The 16191-nt window shown below is 40.5% G+C and overlaps 1 protein-coding gene across 2 annotated transcripts in view; it reads right to left on the bottom strand.

Moving 5' to 3' along the window:
• ADGRA1 (adhesion G protein-coupled receptor A1) overlaps positions 1–16191 on the bottom strand; it is a 534808-nt gene that overhangs the window by 33572 nt on the left and 485045 nt on the right. For both annotated transcript variants that reach the window (XM_075843229.1, XM_075843230.1), the window contains one exon: positions 13851–13996. In XM_075843229.1, the coding sequence (XP_075699344.1) occupies positions 13851–13996 (146 nt within the window). The remainder of the gene's footprint in view (positions 1–13850; positions 13997–16191) is intronic.

Genomic DNA, 16191 nt, shown 5'->3' with positions numbered 1-16191 from the left:
CCATGATAGCGTCAGCGTAGGAGAAATGGTAGACTAGGTATGGGCTTGTAATTATGTAATGGCGGGAAGGAGGTGAAGGGAAAGTGAGCCCTAATCTACCCACCGCCCTGTCCCTGCCTACTTGCAACGACCCGCCCTAGGCGACGGGGTACAACTGGGCGGCGGTCCCTACGCTGTCTAAGTGCACGGGAGAACAAACAGGGAAAACGCAAGGGAAGGGGCAGTAGCCCACGGAACGCCGCGAGGAAACGGAGCGGGGAATGAGTAGTCCGGACCAGGATGAAGTGGAGTATACCCAAGTGAGCACGGAGGAGGAAGCAAGCCAGAGGCAAAGCAAAGCAGGTTAAGTGGAACTGCAGCAAGGCAGAAGCACGGCAGAAGCAGGCTGGAGCAAGCAGCAGTGGGGCCAGGAATCCAGAAGAATTACAAGCACTGAGGAGGAGAACACGGCAGGTAATAAAGGACAGGGGGCGGAGCTAACTCCGACTGACCAGGCCGCGATAGGCTCTCCCACTCCTGAGCCTGCCACCCTGGTTGGTGGGAGATGGTGTCAGTCGAACAGGTCTGGCCTCAGGTGTGGATTGATTAATCCCAGGAGTATACCTAGACGTAGTACCTGGCAGATCCCTAACAGTTCCTCCCTCCAGCGCTGACTCCTGGGATGACGTTTCCTCCCATGTGACCGCTGCAGCCAATCAAAGGCTGTAGCAGCGGTCACACGGGATGAAACGTCATCCCAGGAGGCCGGCTTGGATGACGTCCCAAGGCCGTCCTCCTGGGATGACTGTCGCTGCAGCCAATCACAGGCTGCAGCGATTTCCTGGGATGAAACCCCTATGGAAATCCGCTGCTGACATTCTGGGCGAAAAACTGCAAAGCAGTATGCGGTTTTTCGCCCGAAATTCCCTGCGTGCTTTTACACAGCGTATCCGCCCCGTGTGAACTCAGCCTCTATCTTCAAATGTCAGTTTCTATAAAGGCTTAAAGAGGACCTGTGACTAGATCATATAAGTTAAACTGGTTTGCTGACCTGATTAGCACTGTCTCCCTGATTCCAGTGCTGTTTTTCTTTTTTTCCTGGACAACCCCCCCCCCTGTCTCCCCCCCCCCGACCCAGAGATATGACCCACTGTTGTGTTGACTCCTTCTATGCTAATTTGTTGTAGTTAGTTAACAGGGTTTAGCTAGCTCCCCTGCCTCTGATGCTGACCAATTAGCGCTAGGCAGCTTGAGGGTAGTTCACGCCCTGTTGGCTAACTACAGCAAATTAGCATAGAGGAAGCCAATACAATAATGGGTCATATCTGTAGAACAGAGGAATCCAGGGAAAAAAGAAAATCAGTGCTGGAATCAGGGAGACAGCGATATTCAGGTCAGTAAGCCCGTTCAATTTATATGACCAATTGACAGGTTCTCTTTTAATACGTGTGCACGCATCTTGAAAAGCAGCAAACAGAGTCCATAAGGGTCTGCATTACCGACTGAGATGTCGTATGGAACCTACATGGAACTCCATATTCTCAATATTCTAAACAATACTTGTAGACAAGAACACCTCCATAATACGACCTATGTTAAAACAGGTCACAATTTTTTTTCTCATGTATTCCCTATATGACTACATGAGCTCTAAACCCTTGAAAAAATAAACACATTAGCTTCAAGTTTTAAAGTGAATTGGCCTGACTGACATCTTGGAGAATGGACCGAAGAAAATTGAAAACTATTTTGTAATCTGTATAAGATAGGAGTATTCATTTTCCATGTTCACAAAGAAGGAAATCCTGTGTCATGCTCCACCCCCTCAGGCCCTGCTCTGGGCATAACACCATGCATAACTTTTGCATGGAGTGTTCCTTTTAAGGTTTATTGTTGTTTTTTAGGGGGTGGCGCAAATATTTTTAACTAGTTACGCTCATAAACATGTCAATTAAGAAACAAGCTAAATGTCATGCCAGACTCAATTTCTTTGCTTTGGAAATGGGATTAGTGTATTATAAATACTCAGTTTTAAAATAAATACTAATTACTCAGTTTTATTAATTGTAGCCAAAACTACTCTTGTTGAAGCTCTTCAGTAAATTGTTGGTGCTTCTGTTTTCTGCTTTCATTGTCAAGTATGCTAAGAATAGGCAACGCTAAAGAGTTTGTCTTTTATATATAACTTCTCTTTGTTGTGCTTGGATCCAGATTTCTGCAGCAAAATTCCTAGAATAATGACAGTGAAAAATGTCTCCTTCAGCGTGCTTACATTTTAACATTGGTCTCTTTCCATCAATCTTTACTGGTTGAGGTTCGAGAAACAAATATCTGTGACGAATTCAGTATGGCATGTCCTATTCATGGCTGGAGGGTGAAAGGCACAGAAACTGTATACACGAGCCTGATACTTCTTATACAGTGTTAAAGAGGATACAATTATATAGGATTAGATTGTATAGGATTAGAGTAAAAATATTCTGCTTTTCTTTTCCGTAACAGCGCCACTTCTGTCCATGGGCTGTTTCTGTTATCGGGACTGATGTGAGTACATGGCATCTTTGTACATCGCTGCAGAATATGTTTACACTATATAAGCAACATGAAAAAGACAAATAAATGTTGAGCATCTCTTGGCTTTGCCTAAATTGAAACTATTAGACCTAGTCTATCAATAATTGCAATGATCATGATCAGAAATTGTATAGAGGAGTGTGCCACGCGCCTGTAACAGTGGATGTGGAACCAACGAGTTTCTGCGGATTTGACTTTAGTCTAAATCTAGGAGCGGAGTCTAAGGAACCCCTCAGTATTGACCCTTTAACCACTGTACATGCATCTGGACTTCGCTGCTGGAAATTTCCAGGGCGCTACCCCAGGACCCCGGACATGAGTAGTCTTCATAAGCAACAGCAGATGAAAGCAAAGAAATGTCAACAGGATGCGGAACAATGACAGTAGGCAGTAGGGATAGTCAGACAGGCTAAAGGTCAGGGCAGGCAGAGTACAGTCAATAATGGGTGACGGGCAGAGGTCAAGGCAGGCAGAGTACGGTCAATATCGGGAGACGGGCAGAGGTCAGGGCAGGCAGAGTACAGTCAATAACAAGTCACAGGCAGAGGTCAGGGCAGGCAGCAAACAATAGATATGGTCGGAAAACAACCCAAATAAAAAACCAAATGAAGATATGGAATAACTACCTAAGCACTAAAATGTACAATACCATAATTGTACAGGCAATGAGAGTGATGAAGGAAGGGTCCTAAAGTAGTCAAAGAACACTTACCATTGGCTGGAGAAGCAGAGGATTTTGCACGCTGGGCCTTTAAGAAGCAGGAGTCAGCGCATGTGCACACAGAATAGGACATAGCAGGAGAGCGGCTGCGGCCCCGTGGATGGCCCAATGAACTGAGGGAGCTGAGACAGGACAGTGGCGGGTGAGAGCAGTGGGGGCCAGGACAGTGGCGGCAGGGAGCTGGTCATCGGGCCGGGGACACCAGAATATGATGAGCAGAGTGGTGACGGCAGCTTGTGATTGTGTATCTCAGCTCTTATCTTCTCTAATTCCATCTTCATGTACCCCTAACATGTTGTCAGGATTTTCCATAGAAGGAACACCTGTGACAGTTACTGCCGATAATATTTTTTATTTGATCTAAGTAAAAATTCTGTGTTGAGGGATTGTAGCTCTGTTTTATCTCATACAGAGTTCAAAATCCCCTGCATAGAAAGAGTAAAATAATACATAGCTGCCTGCAGCACCACTAGAGGGAGCTTACTGCATACTGTATTATTACTAAGAAAAGTATCATTTAAAGGGGTTTTCCGATCAAAATATTTTGTTAGGATATACCGTTACCATATGATTGCTGTGGGTCCGACCCCCCCCCCACTGATGCTGTGAATGAAAGGACAGCAGTGCTGGTTTATACAGTTTTTCCCTGCACAGTGGCATTCCCGACCAACTAGTGTGCAGGATGGGGCAACACAACTTCAACTTCGTGTACAGCCGGTGGCCGGGAGCACTATTTTGCAGGGAAACACTTGAAAGGGGTTGCAGCGCTAAAGCAGCATTGTGGCCCTTAATTCTTAGGATGGGTGGCGATCCCGGCTGTCAGATCCCCTTGTGTGAAAAGAAGCAGGTGATTTTAGGCTTCGTAATAGATAAATAAAGCTCCGACCATTATGAAAATATACTATGAAATTAATCAGCACAAAATGTTGGGTCTAAAAGTCACATGGGGTTTAAAGGTGGACACTTTGTGTCACCTGTTACGAAAGTTCTTGAAACGTGTTATTGGTTGAACTTGAAACATTGTCATGAGTATAGAAGTAGAAGAAGAATTATGTTGTCTGTTAGTACATGGCTGGAGCTTTTGCCTTAAAGTTAAACTTAGCAGGAAAAATCTCAAAAGCCTAGTTTAGTCAACGAGTTAGCGCTGTCTAAATACTAAGCAACTGAGCAGAACTCCTTTCGCTCTGCAGATTCCCAGAGGGATATGTTTTTCCACCATCAATTGTCTCAAGCCGGATCAGGTTTTGCCCCAAGTCATTATTTGTAGGGGTGTAGAGTGGGCACAATTAGTATCCATTACATCGATTATCTAAGGGACTCTTGTTAGTGCTTGTAGTCTAGAATAAACCTCCCTAAGTGGAAACCATAAAAGGAGGTTTCTAGACAATAAAAGTAAAATCTCACTCATTGGGGTTTTCTTCAGAATACAATAATGTAAAAATTAGAAATTGTTAACGCAGATTTCATGTAATAATAATTTATTTCAATTTTTACCATTAAATTCCTATAATCTGGTACCCAGTGGTCTGGAATTACTGATCAACTGTTATTGAGGAAAGCTGGGTAAGCAAAAATTTACCAGGTAGTCTGACAATGTGGGTCATTGGTGGAGGCGGTGGGGTTAGGGTGTCTTTAGGTAGCCCGTGGCAGAAATACAGTCTTTGCAGACATAAAAGTCCCATGTTAAGGGTGTCCCTCTATACTATGCAGAGGCGTAGCTAGGCTTTCCTTCACCCGAAGCAAAGATTCAGCCCACTGGTCCAACCCTATATCTAAATACCCTGGCCAAGGGAGAGCTGCTTATTGATGCCTCTTTTTGGATCCAGGGTACAAGCCTCTCCAGCCTCCTTTACCATGCTTTACTATAATCAGACTGTGCAAGGCCCTGGACTAAATTATCTAAGAAGTGACAGGTAGGTACGGTTATTTGATTTGATTTGGGGGTGGGTTGTTGGGGGTTAGTGGCGTGCTTAAGCAGCGATAATTTGGCGGGACATACATATATTGTGGGCAGGGCTTAGTCTCATCAGAACCGAGCATGGTGGATTATTATGTTACAGTCACAATAACACTAATTGGATTAAATGACTATTGCTGTGTCATCAATATTATGTGTTTCTAGCTCTGGAGTTCCCCTTTAATTCTTTTTGCAATGGAATGAAATGCATGTATCTTGCTAACAGTTAATGCTTTTATTTCTTCTAGTTTAAACAGGTTGCATCTGCAGCATAGCAGCGCAATTTTGTTATCAAGTTTTGATTTGTAACGTAATAATAATCACACATCTGCGATCGTTTCATGCGGATTAGGTATCTGAGAAGCATCTTGTGGCGTGGGAGTTGAAGTAAATTCGTGCATGGCATTGACGCAATACTTATTTAGACATATTTACTCTGCTGGAGGGGCCATGGTACGTTAGGTTCCCCATACAGATCGTCGCTATAAAATAGCATATAGCATTGGCCCTGCTCAGCGTGAAGTGCTATGAGAATGTGATAGAAACACACTGACTTCTTTCATCCTGACAGGCCTGTGTGTGACATGCCATGTTCTAAAGGAATTACTCCACTCCAAGATCTTCAATGGGAACATTAACAGCAAGCGTGGAGCCATTGTATAAAACATTCATTCTAATTCAAAGAAGGCTTTTGTGTCATACGGATTTGGCTGGATGTCCTTACATCTGCAAATATAAATGCTTCCTCCTTGACTTTGCCCACATGATCTAAGCCGTAAGCCTATGTGGGAACAATCCAGAGCAATATAAAGGATTCTTATTAATTCTTATCTGGAAGGATGATAATGGCTACTTAATTGATCTCCTGTTTTTTTTTTGGACCTTACCCTGCTTGGCTCAGACAGCAAGCAAGATGATTCTGCAAGGGTAAATTTGCACGGGGCAGATTTGTTGCAGAAATTTCTGCGATTAAAAATAAGCTCCATTTGAATGAGGTTGTTTCTGCAGCAGGTGCATGGATTTCGGCAATCCCCATTCAGATGAATGGAACAGATTTTCAGTCGCAAACATTTCTGCAACAAATCTGCCCCATGTGAACTGACCCGAATAGAGATTTCTAATTAATGCCAGTTCCATAATGCCAGTCCCTACAGGTTCAATGCCCATCAGGGTGGTAATTTGAAGCTCCTGAGCCCCAATACAAAGTCTGTAACAGGGTCCCAACCTACTATGTGCTATTTACAATAGTGGTGTTCACAATACAGTGTACATGAGGACTAACACAAGCTCAATATTTGACCTCTATAAAAGGGATTGTCCCACAATCATAAATTATCATCTATCCACAGGATATGTGATCATTTTCTAATCGCTGGGGGCCCCAATGGTGGGACACCCACTGATTGTGAGAATGGGAGCCCCGATCCCCCAGATTCTCCTTACTGCACCCCTCACAGTGAGGAGAAGCTGGAACAACAGTGACGGAAATGACCGTTGTATTTGGGTGTTTCCGTCATTCCCATAGACTTTGAATGGAGCAGCAGCGCACATGCTCGACTGCCGCTTAATTTAATGTCCTTTACACTGCGGTTGAGCAGTACGGAGAAATGGGGGGTTTGGGACTCCGATTTTCATGATCGATGGGGGTCCCAGTGGTGGGCCCCCAGCCATAAGAAAATGATCACCTATTCTGTGGATAGGTGATAATTTATGATTCTGGGAAAACTAATATTACATAATATCTAAGCAAAATGCAAAAATAAGTAGTGTCTCTCAAAATAAGCATGTTTGATCTGAGCACGAACAATGCTCTGCAGCTCTCCCCGCCATTGCCAAGACTCTTTACTCACTTGACTGATTCTGGATAAACAATGAGCGACAGTGTGAATAAAAGTCATGAACAATTCACCAGAGGTCAATTGTTACATGACTGCAAAACTTTATTTTGCTTTAAAACAATAAAGTCCTCAGTCTTACATTATACCAATTGTGAGTGATTTATGATGCAGATCTCGGAAACGACAAACCTTTCATACATGATCAACACTTTAGATGTTTTACATTCATGATCAGTATTTCACAGAGAGCATGTGCATACATGATAAACAGATCATATTGGAAAATGATTGCATACACTGAAAAGGTGGCATACATGATAAAGAATACTGGGAGCGGTTACTACGTAATTACAAGAAGTAATGATAACAAACATGACAACCTTCTTAATTACATATATTACATACATGAGGTATGACCTTGCATGGTGTGTTGAAGAAGTTTTCCTAGATATAACATTAGTAGTTGATCTATGAGATAGGCCCTGAATGTATGTTCGGTGAGGGTCCCATTCCCCGTTCCCCCATAATAAGCAGTACCTGAGAGAGCGTCGCTCTTATCCATGTGGCAGTGTCTGGTACTGCATTTCCGACCTATTAACTTTGTCACTGTGCTGATTACTGCAGTAAAGGGGCTGCTGCATTATTTTTTTTACATCGCAAATTGATGGCTCATCCCAAGGATTGAAACCAATATTAAAAATAACATCAAAGGTGTTTATCAAACAGAAACATTTAATGCTAAATGTGTACAAGTCTGCAGTATAGAGAGGCACTGGTGAATCAATCCAAAGTGCCTGCCTATTGGATTAGATTACACAAAATGGTCATCTCCTTTGGCAACTGGAAATGACAATCATTGACAATGGAAACCTACCAAGGAAGATCTCTAAGGGCCTGTTCACATCAGCGTTGGCTTTCCGTTGAGGGGTCCCGTCCTTGGTTTCCGTCAGGAGAACCCCTTAGCTTCCGTTTGCATCACCATTGATATCAATGGTGACGGAAACATTGCTAATGGTTTCCGTTTTTTGTCACCATTACATCAGGTTTCTGTTTTTTTTTATGGAACCCCTCAACGGAAAGCCAACGCTGATGTGAACAGGCCCATAGGAAGATAAGCTTTGATCTTATGTAAAAAAAAAATCGAAAATACAAGGTATATCTAATATAGCTGCCCCCACTGCTACGCTTCTGCCCGATATAATAAAGTTAAAGGAACACCTAAGACAAAACAAATAAACTATGTTATACTTCGTGCGGGGCCTGAGGGGAAGGTGCATGATTCAGGGATTGAAAGAACATCAAAAAAAATAATCCCTGGGTCATGTCCCGCCCCCTCAAGCCCAGCACTAGGCATAAAACGGTGTATCAGTTTTGCCTTAGCTGTTCCTTTAAGATAGCAAAAAACAAGATTTCTTTCTCCAGTCTCTCTCTGCTGATACCAGACTCAGTCCCACCCTCCAAACAGTTGTGAATACCCAGTAATAATAAGTATGCATCGTGCGTCAATGGAAAATAATGTTTCCAACAGAATAAAATATGCTGAATCTCCCTTTGTATTTTCACGTTGTCAGAGCATGTTGTGAATAGCATTCATCTGTTGCATGGTATTGGAGCAGTAGAGATAATTTCCTGCTGTATAATAATAAACAGCAAATACACATTTATTTTAGCAATACCTACGGGATTTTATGTTTATTCACAGACCCGACGGTGCATAAAAAAACATAATCCACCTTACACGTTGGGCATATAGATCTATCTGCTCAGTTTGTTCCCATCTTCATTTTAAATTGTGTAAATACTGTACAGGACTGAGAAGACGGTAATGAGAAATGTCTGACAGAGCAAGATATAGATATAGATATAAAGCTCCTAGATATAGAAATCTTACAGTGGATTCCCTTTTATTTAACTCTAAAGAGGTTCTTCAGTGAGATTTTTTCTTGTGAAAATGTACCGCTCAGTGGCCAGCTGAGCTGGAGAAGGGCATGGCTTCAGTGGTGCCAAACTGCTGCCCCTTTTATGCTCAGTACTGATACAGCGATCTAGAGTGGCACAAATGTGATGGGAAGGATATTAGGCAACATGCTGAGTAATAACTAAGTCTAATATTTCCATTTCCATGTGTGCTATATATCAGGGATAGAAAAAATACCATATGCTTCATAAGCCGTTAAACGCACTCCAGGTACAAATTTGACTTTATTTTAGTGGCCCAGGTGTAAGAGCTTTCATGGACATTAATATCGAGCAACCCACAAAGCTACGGAAAGTCTGTCAATAGAGCAAATTGGATGAGACAGATAGATAGACAGACAGACAGACAGACAGATAGACAGATAGACAGACAGACAGACAGACAGACAGACAGACAGATAGATAGATAGATAGATAGATAGATAGATAGATAGATAGATAGATAGATAGATAGATAGATATGAGATAGATAGATAGATAGATAGATAGATAGATAGATAGATAGATAGATAGATAGATAGATAGATAGATAGATAGATAGATAGATAGATAGATAGATAGATAGATAGATATGAGCTAGATAGATAGATAGATAGATAGATAGATAGATAGATAGATAGATAGATAGATAGATAGATAGATAGATAGATAGATAGATAGATAGATAGATAGATAGATAGATCGATAGATAGATAGATAGATAGATAGATAGATAGATAGATAGATAGATAGATAATTGGATAAACTTATTTCTCCAAAATGAAGCCAAGCATGGTCAACAGTCAATGGGGCACCGTGCTCAGAAGAGTGCCATATTTGTTTTATTTTAGTGAGGGGTCCCATTGGTTGGACTCCCACTAATTAGCCATTTATGGATGATCCTATAAATATGCTATAACTGGTTGGGAAACCCCTTTAAAATTTCCAATTTAAAACATTGTGATTCAAAGTTGTTACACAATAAAACATAACAATTCAACAAGGGGAGGGTGTACTTTTTATCTATGATTTATCAGAATGGAGAATAAGGGTATGTGCACACACACTAATTACGTCCGTAATTGACGGACGTATTTCGGCCGCAAGTCCCGGACCGAACAGAGTGCAAGGAGCCGGGCTCCTATGATCATACTTATGTACGATGCTAGGAGTCCCTGCCTCGCTGCAGGACAACTGTCCCGTAGTGTAATCATGTTTACAGTACGGGACAGTTGTCCTGCAGCGAGGCAGGGACTTCTAGCATCGTACATAAGTATGATGCTAGGAGCCCGGCTCCTTGAACTGTGTTCGGTCTGGGACTTGCGGCCGAAATACGTCCGTCAATTACGGACGTAATTAGTGTGTGTGCACATACCCTAAGGAACATAGAGTTTGCGGTCACAGGTATAGAAATATACTGCACAGAGACACATAAAACAAAGCTCGGCTCGTGTTACATGGCACATTAACTTCTTAAGCCCACTCGGTCGCTGGGCAGTCACATTCAATCATGTCTCTTCAGCTTAACTATGAAGTTCTATCAGAAAAGATTTAATGCTGTGTACAATTAGCACACAGCAGAACTGCATGTAACTATAGTATATAGCAACCTGATAACTGGGGTCCCAAACTCACAGCCAGAGGAAGAGTAATTACCTTCACAAAGGCGAAATGAACGCAATAATTTATTTTTATATTTAGGAAAAGAAATGCAGTAAAGCCTGTGATTCTAATTTATGCACAATTTCTTCTGCACAGAGAATTTTCTTTCCTGGTACATACAATTTGTATAAAATACGATGAATGGAATACAGTCATAGACATCATGCACATTTAGGGGACCAATATTAATGTGTTAACTATTTTAAGCAAATAGAGAAGGTTCTCTTCATATGCCTGGTTTTCTAGATTTTTGTCCATAGGGGGCATTGTAATAGTAGTTGTTTTTTTAAAAAATAATTCTCAGCTGAAAGGATACAATATCTGACAACTTCTTGCCAGAGCAAGATATAGGTCACTTCCCTTCCCCCACTTCTTTTGGTTTTTCACATAAGTTGTTAGCCAGCAGAGGGAATTCGTGACCAAAAATGACAGTGAAACATATAGGAAAGCAGTGGTCCAATTTGAGATCTGATGACTTTGAAAATCAAATGAATGGATAAGGATTTAGCAGTGATCTACAACCTGTGGCTCTCCAGTTATTGCAAAATTACAACTCCCTGCATGCCTTTAACAGCCGCAGGCTGGAGGTTGGAGACCACTGGTATATAGCAATACCCGGCATACTATTTCCTGTTAGAACCATCTTTCTTGGGCCTCAGACAAACAGAACTCTCCCCATAGACTAGTTGTCTGAGCTATGTGTGGTTGTTGCTCAAAGTAATGTACTTGCGAGTCCTATTACATAGTTTCATGATTTTGTTAAGGATCATGGACTATGTAATGTCAAAGTCATGGTAGATATCTCAGAGAACTTTTGATGCCATTTTGAAGAATGTAAATCAGTGAAACAGCTGGCACAGAGTGGTTTAAAGTGGTTGTACATAATGATGGCTGCTTTCTGTCAGAAACAGTGCCACACCTGTTCACTTCAATGGAGCTGAGCTGCAATACTACACACAACCGGTGGACAGTTGTGGTGCTGTTTTTGGAAGAAAGCAGCCTTATTTCCCTAATTCTGTACAAACCCTTTGAATGCAGAAAATAAAAACTTGGACACTCATTAAGACTATTCTAATAAACATACTACATACTGTTGATAAAAAGGATCAATGCAAGACATCTCAAGAGGAGACTTTATAGGTTTTCCTGTAAAAATTGTATTAATACTTGAAAGTTAAAAATAAATAAGGATAGTTGTGAAGTGAAGAAAGAGAATACAAAGATAGATAGATAGATAGATAGATAGATAGATAGATAGATAGATAGATAGATAGATAGATAGATAGATAGATAGATAGATAGATAGATAGCCGGTATGGCTTGAAACGCGTAAGCATTTTATGGCGTGCTAACATTATTTTAAATGAGAAAATAAAGTAAAGATTTTACTCGAGGAAGTGCTGGACTTCATTCACTTTATCCTGGATATTACTACGGCTTGAATTCCACCAAGTAATCGCCGCATATATCCAGAAGTCAATGCTGGTGGTTAAGGTGTCTATTTGGGTGGCCAGACTACATTTTACGTTTTTCTACGTCTTTTAATAACGTGATTTTTTGGCAATCAATATTCAAGAAGCTAAGACTTGAGCAGCAGCGTATCCAATCTGATGATTGTCAGCATTCCTAGCTTTGATTTCTTTCTTGTTGAAGCATTTTAGCTTTTGAACATCACCAGTGTTTTGAGGTTACAGGCATAAAGTACAAGACAAGCTAAATAGAAATGACAAATTATGTGTGAAGCTAATTATCTTAGCAGACACGATATAGCTGAAGGGCGATCGAGATTTTCTACGTCATGGTCATTACGAATTTAAAATAATTACATGTGTTCATGTTTCATTAGTCGATAAAGAAGTTGCCATAATATGATTTGTGTATTGTTTTTTTTAGCGATTAAATCTTTTTTGGGAATTTTAGAATGGATGTTTTTGTGAACTGGAACTGCTCTGAACAAACCAGGCTGGATCCGATGACGTCATTGCTTTTAATATTGTGATGTCACTTAATGTGTGATGCTCAGCTAATCAACCGGCTGCAACCTATGATGCTTAAAATGTTATTAAACTACCACCCCCAGCATGTTGTGATAGTCTGCAGCTGGTTGGGGAATGCTGAAAGTCGTAGTTTACACAACAGTTGCCGTGTCATAGTATATACCCCTGCTCTGAACTGTAATATATTATATTGTCCTTTAAGACCACATAGTAGTAATGTTAGTTGAATTCTGTCAAAATTTCTGGTATTCTAGTCTTGTTGTAAAAAAGAAAAAATATCCTTGATAAAAAGCCCAACAGACGCCAGATATATCATGATTTGTTGAGATTCATTCAAAAATGGAACTGGATGCAATCGGATTTGGCTTTATTTCATTTGATTATATAGGTTAACATACAAGATATTGTTAAAATAATTAACTGGAATATTAATAGTGAATAATAAAGTAAAACATGATTGCCAGATCAGACTACATATACATAACTCTGCATAGGTGCTGCATTCACAGAACTGTAGGATATTTTTCAATGAAGACTATTTGCAAAGTTTCTTCATTTTTTATTTTAGATGCATTAGAGAACTTAAAATGCTTGTAAACATGAACACAGACTTTTTAGCCAAAGTTCAGTGACCGTACAACATGTAAATTATTTAACAGATATAACATTCCATGTATAATTTTTCTGTATGATATTTCAAATTATGTTCTCCTGTCAAATGAGATCACTTCCTGTCTCAGTGACAGCTAATGCTGGTCTCCTAACAGACTTGGCTTTCTTGGTCACAGACACTAATTAAAATAGGTGCCTGGGAGAAAATAAGGCAGGGAGGCTAGACCCATAAAAAGCACAGAGTTGGAGGGCTCCACCCACGAAGATAAAAAGGCAGTAATGCTCCACCCATGAAGAAAACAGAGCTGGGAGGCTCCACCCATGAAGCTAAAAGAAGTTCTGAAAGATGGCTCCTAGTCTTGGGCCAAGTTTGGAGGATGTGTTCTTGAACTAGGGGATGGCATGCAAATACTGTAAGTAAAAAAGTGGTGGTAATGTGACTAGAGCGAGGGGAAATTTTATATGGGACGTTAGGCTTTACCATTGGAGAATACCATTTAGATATGACTATAGGTAAAACAATCATGGCATAAACAAGTCAAAGTCTGTCTTACCTGAGCATAGGTTGCTTTGGGAAAGGAGGCTGGTCACTATTCTGGTTTTGAGGAGGCTTTCTCGTAACTTGCTTGTAAATATTCCTCGCAGTCACACCAATCCACAACACTGTGCACAAGCTAGAGTAATGCAAGACAATGCCAACCTGAAGGAATAGGAAACAGTTACACATGTTACAAGCCCCTCATCCTAAATATGAAGCATGTAAGAGAATGACATGTGAATAGTTTGGATTATTTCTCATTGATTTACCTAAGATGCAATTCTCTATTACTGCCTCATTTATAGAATTCTGCAAGGGGATAAGGTACTGTAAAGACTGCTAAGTCCACTTCATTTGGGAAACCACTCGAAGTCCAAGTTCAAGGAACCGAACATTGTCACCTGCTGATATGTCCATTTTACTTGTCCAAAAATGATGGTGGATTTCCCTGTTAAAATCTACTCATTGTTATGAAACAGAATTGTATGAGAACAATAAGACTGTATTCACACGACGTGGTGTCAAATCGGGCTGTGAAAATCTGCAGTTTTTCATGTACGATTTGCATCCACGTGGAACCCGTTTCCACAGATTCCTGATAGACTTGAGTCTATTGAGGGATTCTGGAAAATGGGCAAAAATAGGACATGCCCCATAGACGTTCATAGACTTTAATGCAGCCGTCATACGGCCGATTATCCCTGGCATGTAAATAAGCCCTTAGTCGAACGCTTAACCTAACATTCACAGCTTATACTGTAAAAGCAAACGTCAAAGTAAATGTACCTCTATTAGCGCGGCGTTTATTAATATTGTCTTAAAGTTAGACAGGATACAGCTAGACCAGGCAGAAACTGTGCCAGATTTATGACAGTGGCACTGTATAACTATGGAGTATTTTGCAAGACATGTCAGACATTTTCTCCTTACGCCACCTCTTAGCTGGTGAATTTTATACCAATATTTTGAGTACCAAAATAAAGGTGTTGCGTTTTATGACTCATCTTGGCCCTTCCTCTTTTCTACACACTCTTCAAAACTATCTAGTGGGGCGTAAAACACATAATAAATTTGGCGCACTACATGTCTACCAGTTTTTTGGCACAATTTGAGCCAAAATGCCGTAAATCCCCACCAATGTTGTTTTCAGCTCCAAAATTCTATATTCTGTAATTCTACTATAAGCTTCAGAACCCTGATTTTCATGTTTCTTAGGGTCTCAATCGTTATATTTGCAGTGACAGGGGATTTCCACAATAAAGGGCTATATACATGTTTTTTGTCTTTACAACTATGCTGTATGACTGTCCTTGCTGTGATACTTCGTCATGAACTCAAGTCTTTCTTGCATTTATTTTGCCCATTGTTTAACGATGCCCTGACAATTATTGCCTTTGAGAGAAATCGAGCAAACGCTACATTTCCAAGCAGCTCGGGCATATACAACCTGTTCTACCTATATCTCAAGGAGCTATTCTATCCGCAAGCTGTTGTAATGACTTTCATGAATGCTATTAATGTAAAAATCAAAATACCAGTTCTGGCAGGATGTTAACATCTGTGCTCGAAAAATAATTGTTCGCTATTGCCATGGAAACTGCAATTAGAATTTTAGCCAATCCTGAATATTCTTTTATTCCCATTATATGTACATCGGGCTTTATGAAATGAGTACAAATGAATATTATGTTACATTCTGCATGGATAAGTTACATTTTGTATTATATGGAAATAAAGATTAATTTATTGGAACATTAGCTACAACATTGTGAGTTTCGCTGAATATTTGGAGTCTCGTAACGTCCTGTTTTTAAGTGTGTTTAACCTCTTCAAGTAATATGATTAGTATGTATCATAGGTATTATTGATATTGCTAAAAACTCATTATTCATAGTCTGTTCCTATGCATGAAGATGTTACATGGGGATCCAAAAATCTGCAAGTGGTCATATATGTGAAAATAAAAGATCAGGTTTTAGCAATTAGACTGTGTGACAATATAGATCCCAGTGATTGACTGGGTAAAACAACCTAAATTATAATCTATTAACAGACAGAAGGTGTTTTAACCTATTTTAAAGTGGAAATGTCAGCTTGGACATGATGCCCCATCTGTGGGCAGTATGTTAATAAGGAAGGGATTATGGGCAGGCTCATGTATTTTTGTACGCTACGTGCAAATCGTGTTCATTCATAAGCCAAAGACCTTCTGTAACCACTAGTTAGTGATTGACTGTCTTTTCTAGATCAGCTTGGATACAAAGACTGCTGACAATCACTGAGTGGTAGGTGGAGAAATGTCTCTTGCTCATGGATGAGCCAGTCTTGGGAGCTTGTCCACACCAGTTTCGCACCGT

The sequence above is a fragment of the Rhinoderma darwinii genome, chromosome 11, assembly GCF_050947455.1.
Source record: "Rhinoderma darwinii isolate aRhiDar2 chromosome 11, aRhiDar2.hap1, whole genome shotgun sequence".
Lineage (NCBI taxonomy): Eukaryota > Metazoa > Chordata > Amphibia > Anura > Rhinodermatidae > Rhinoderma > Rhinoderma darwinii.
Note: the sequence above shows the minus strand (reverse complement) of the source record. Positions and strands in the feature narration are given on the sequence as shown.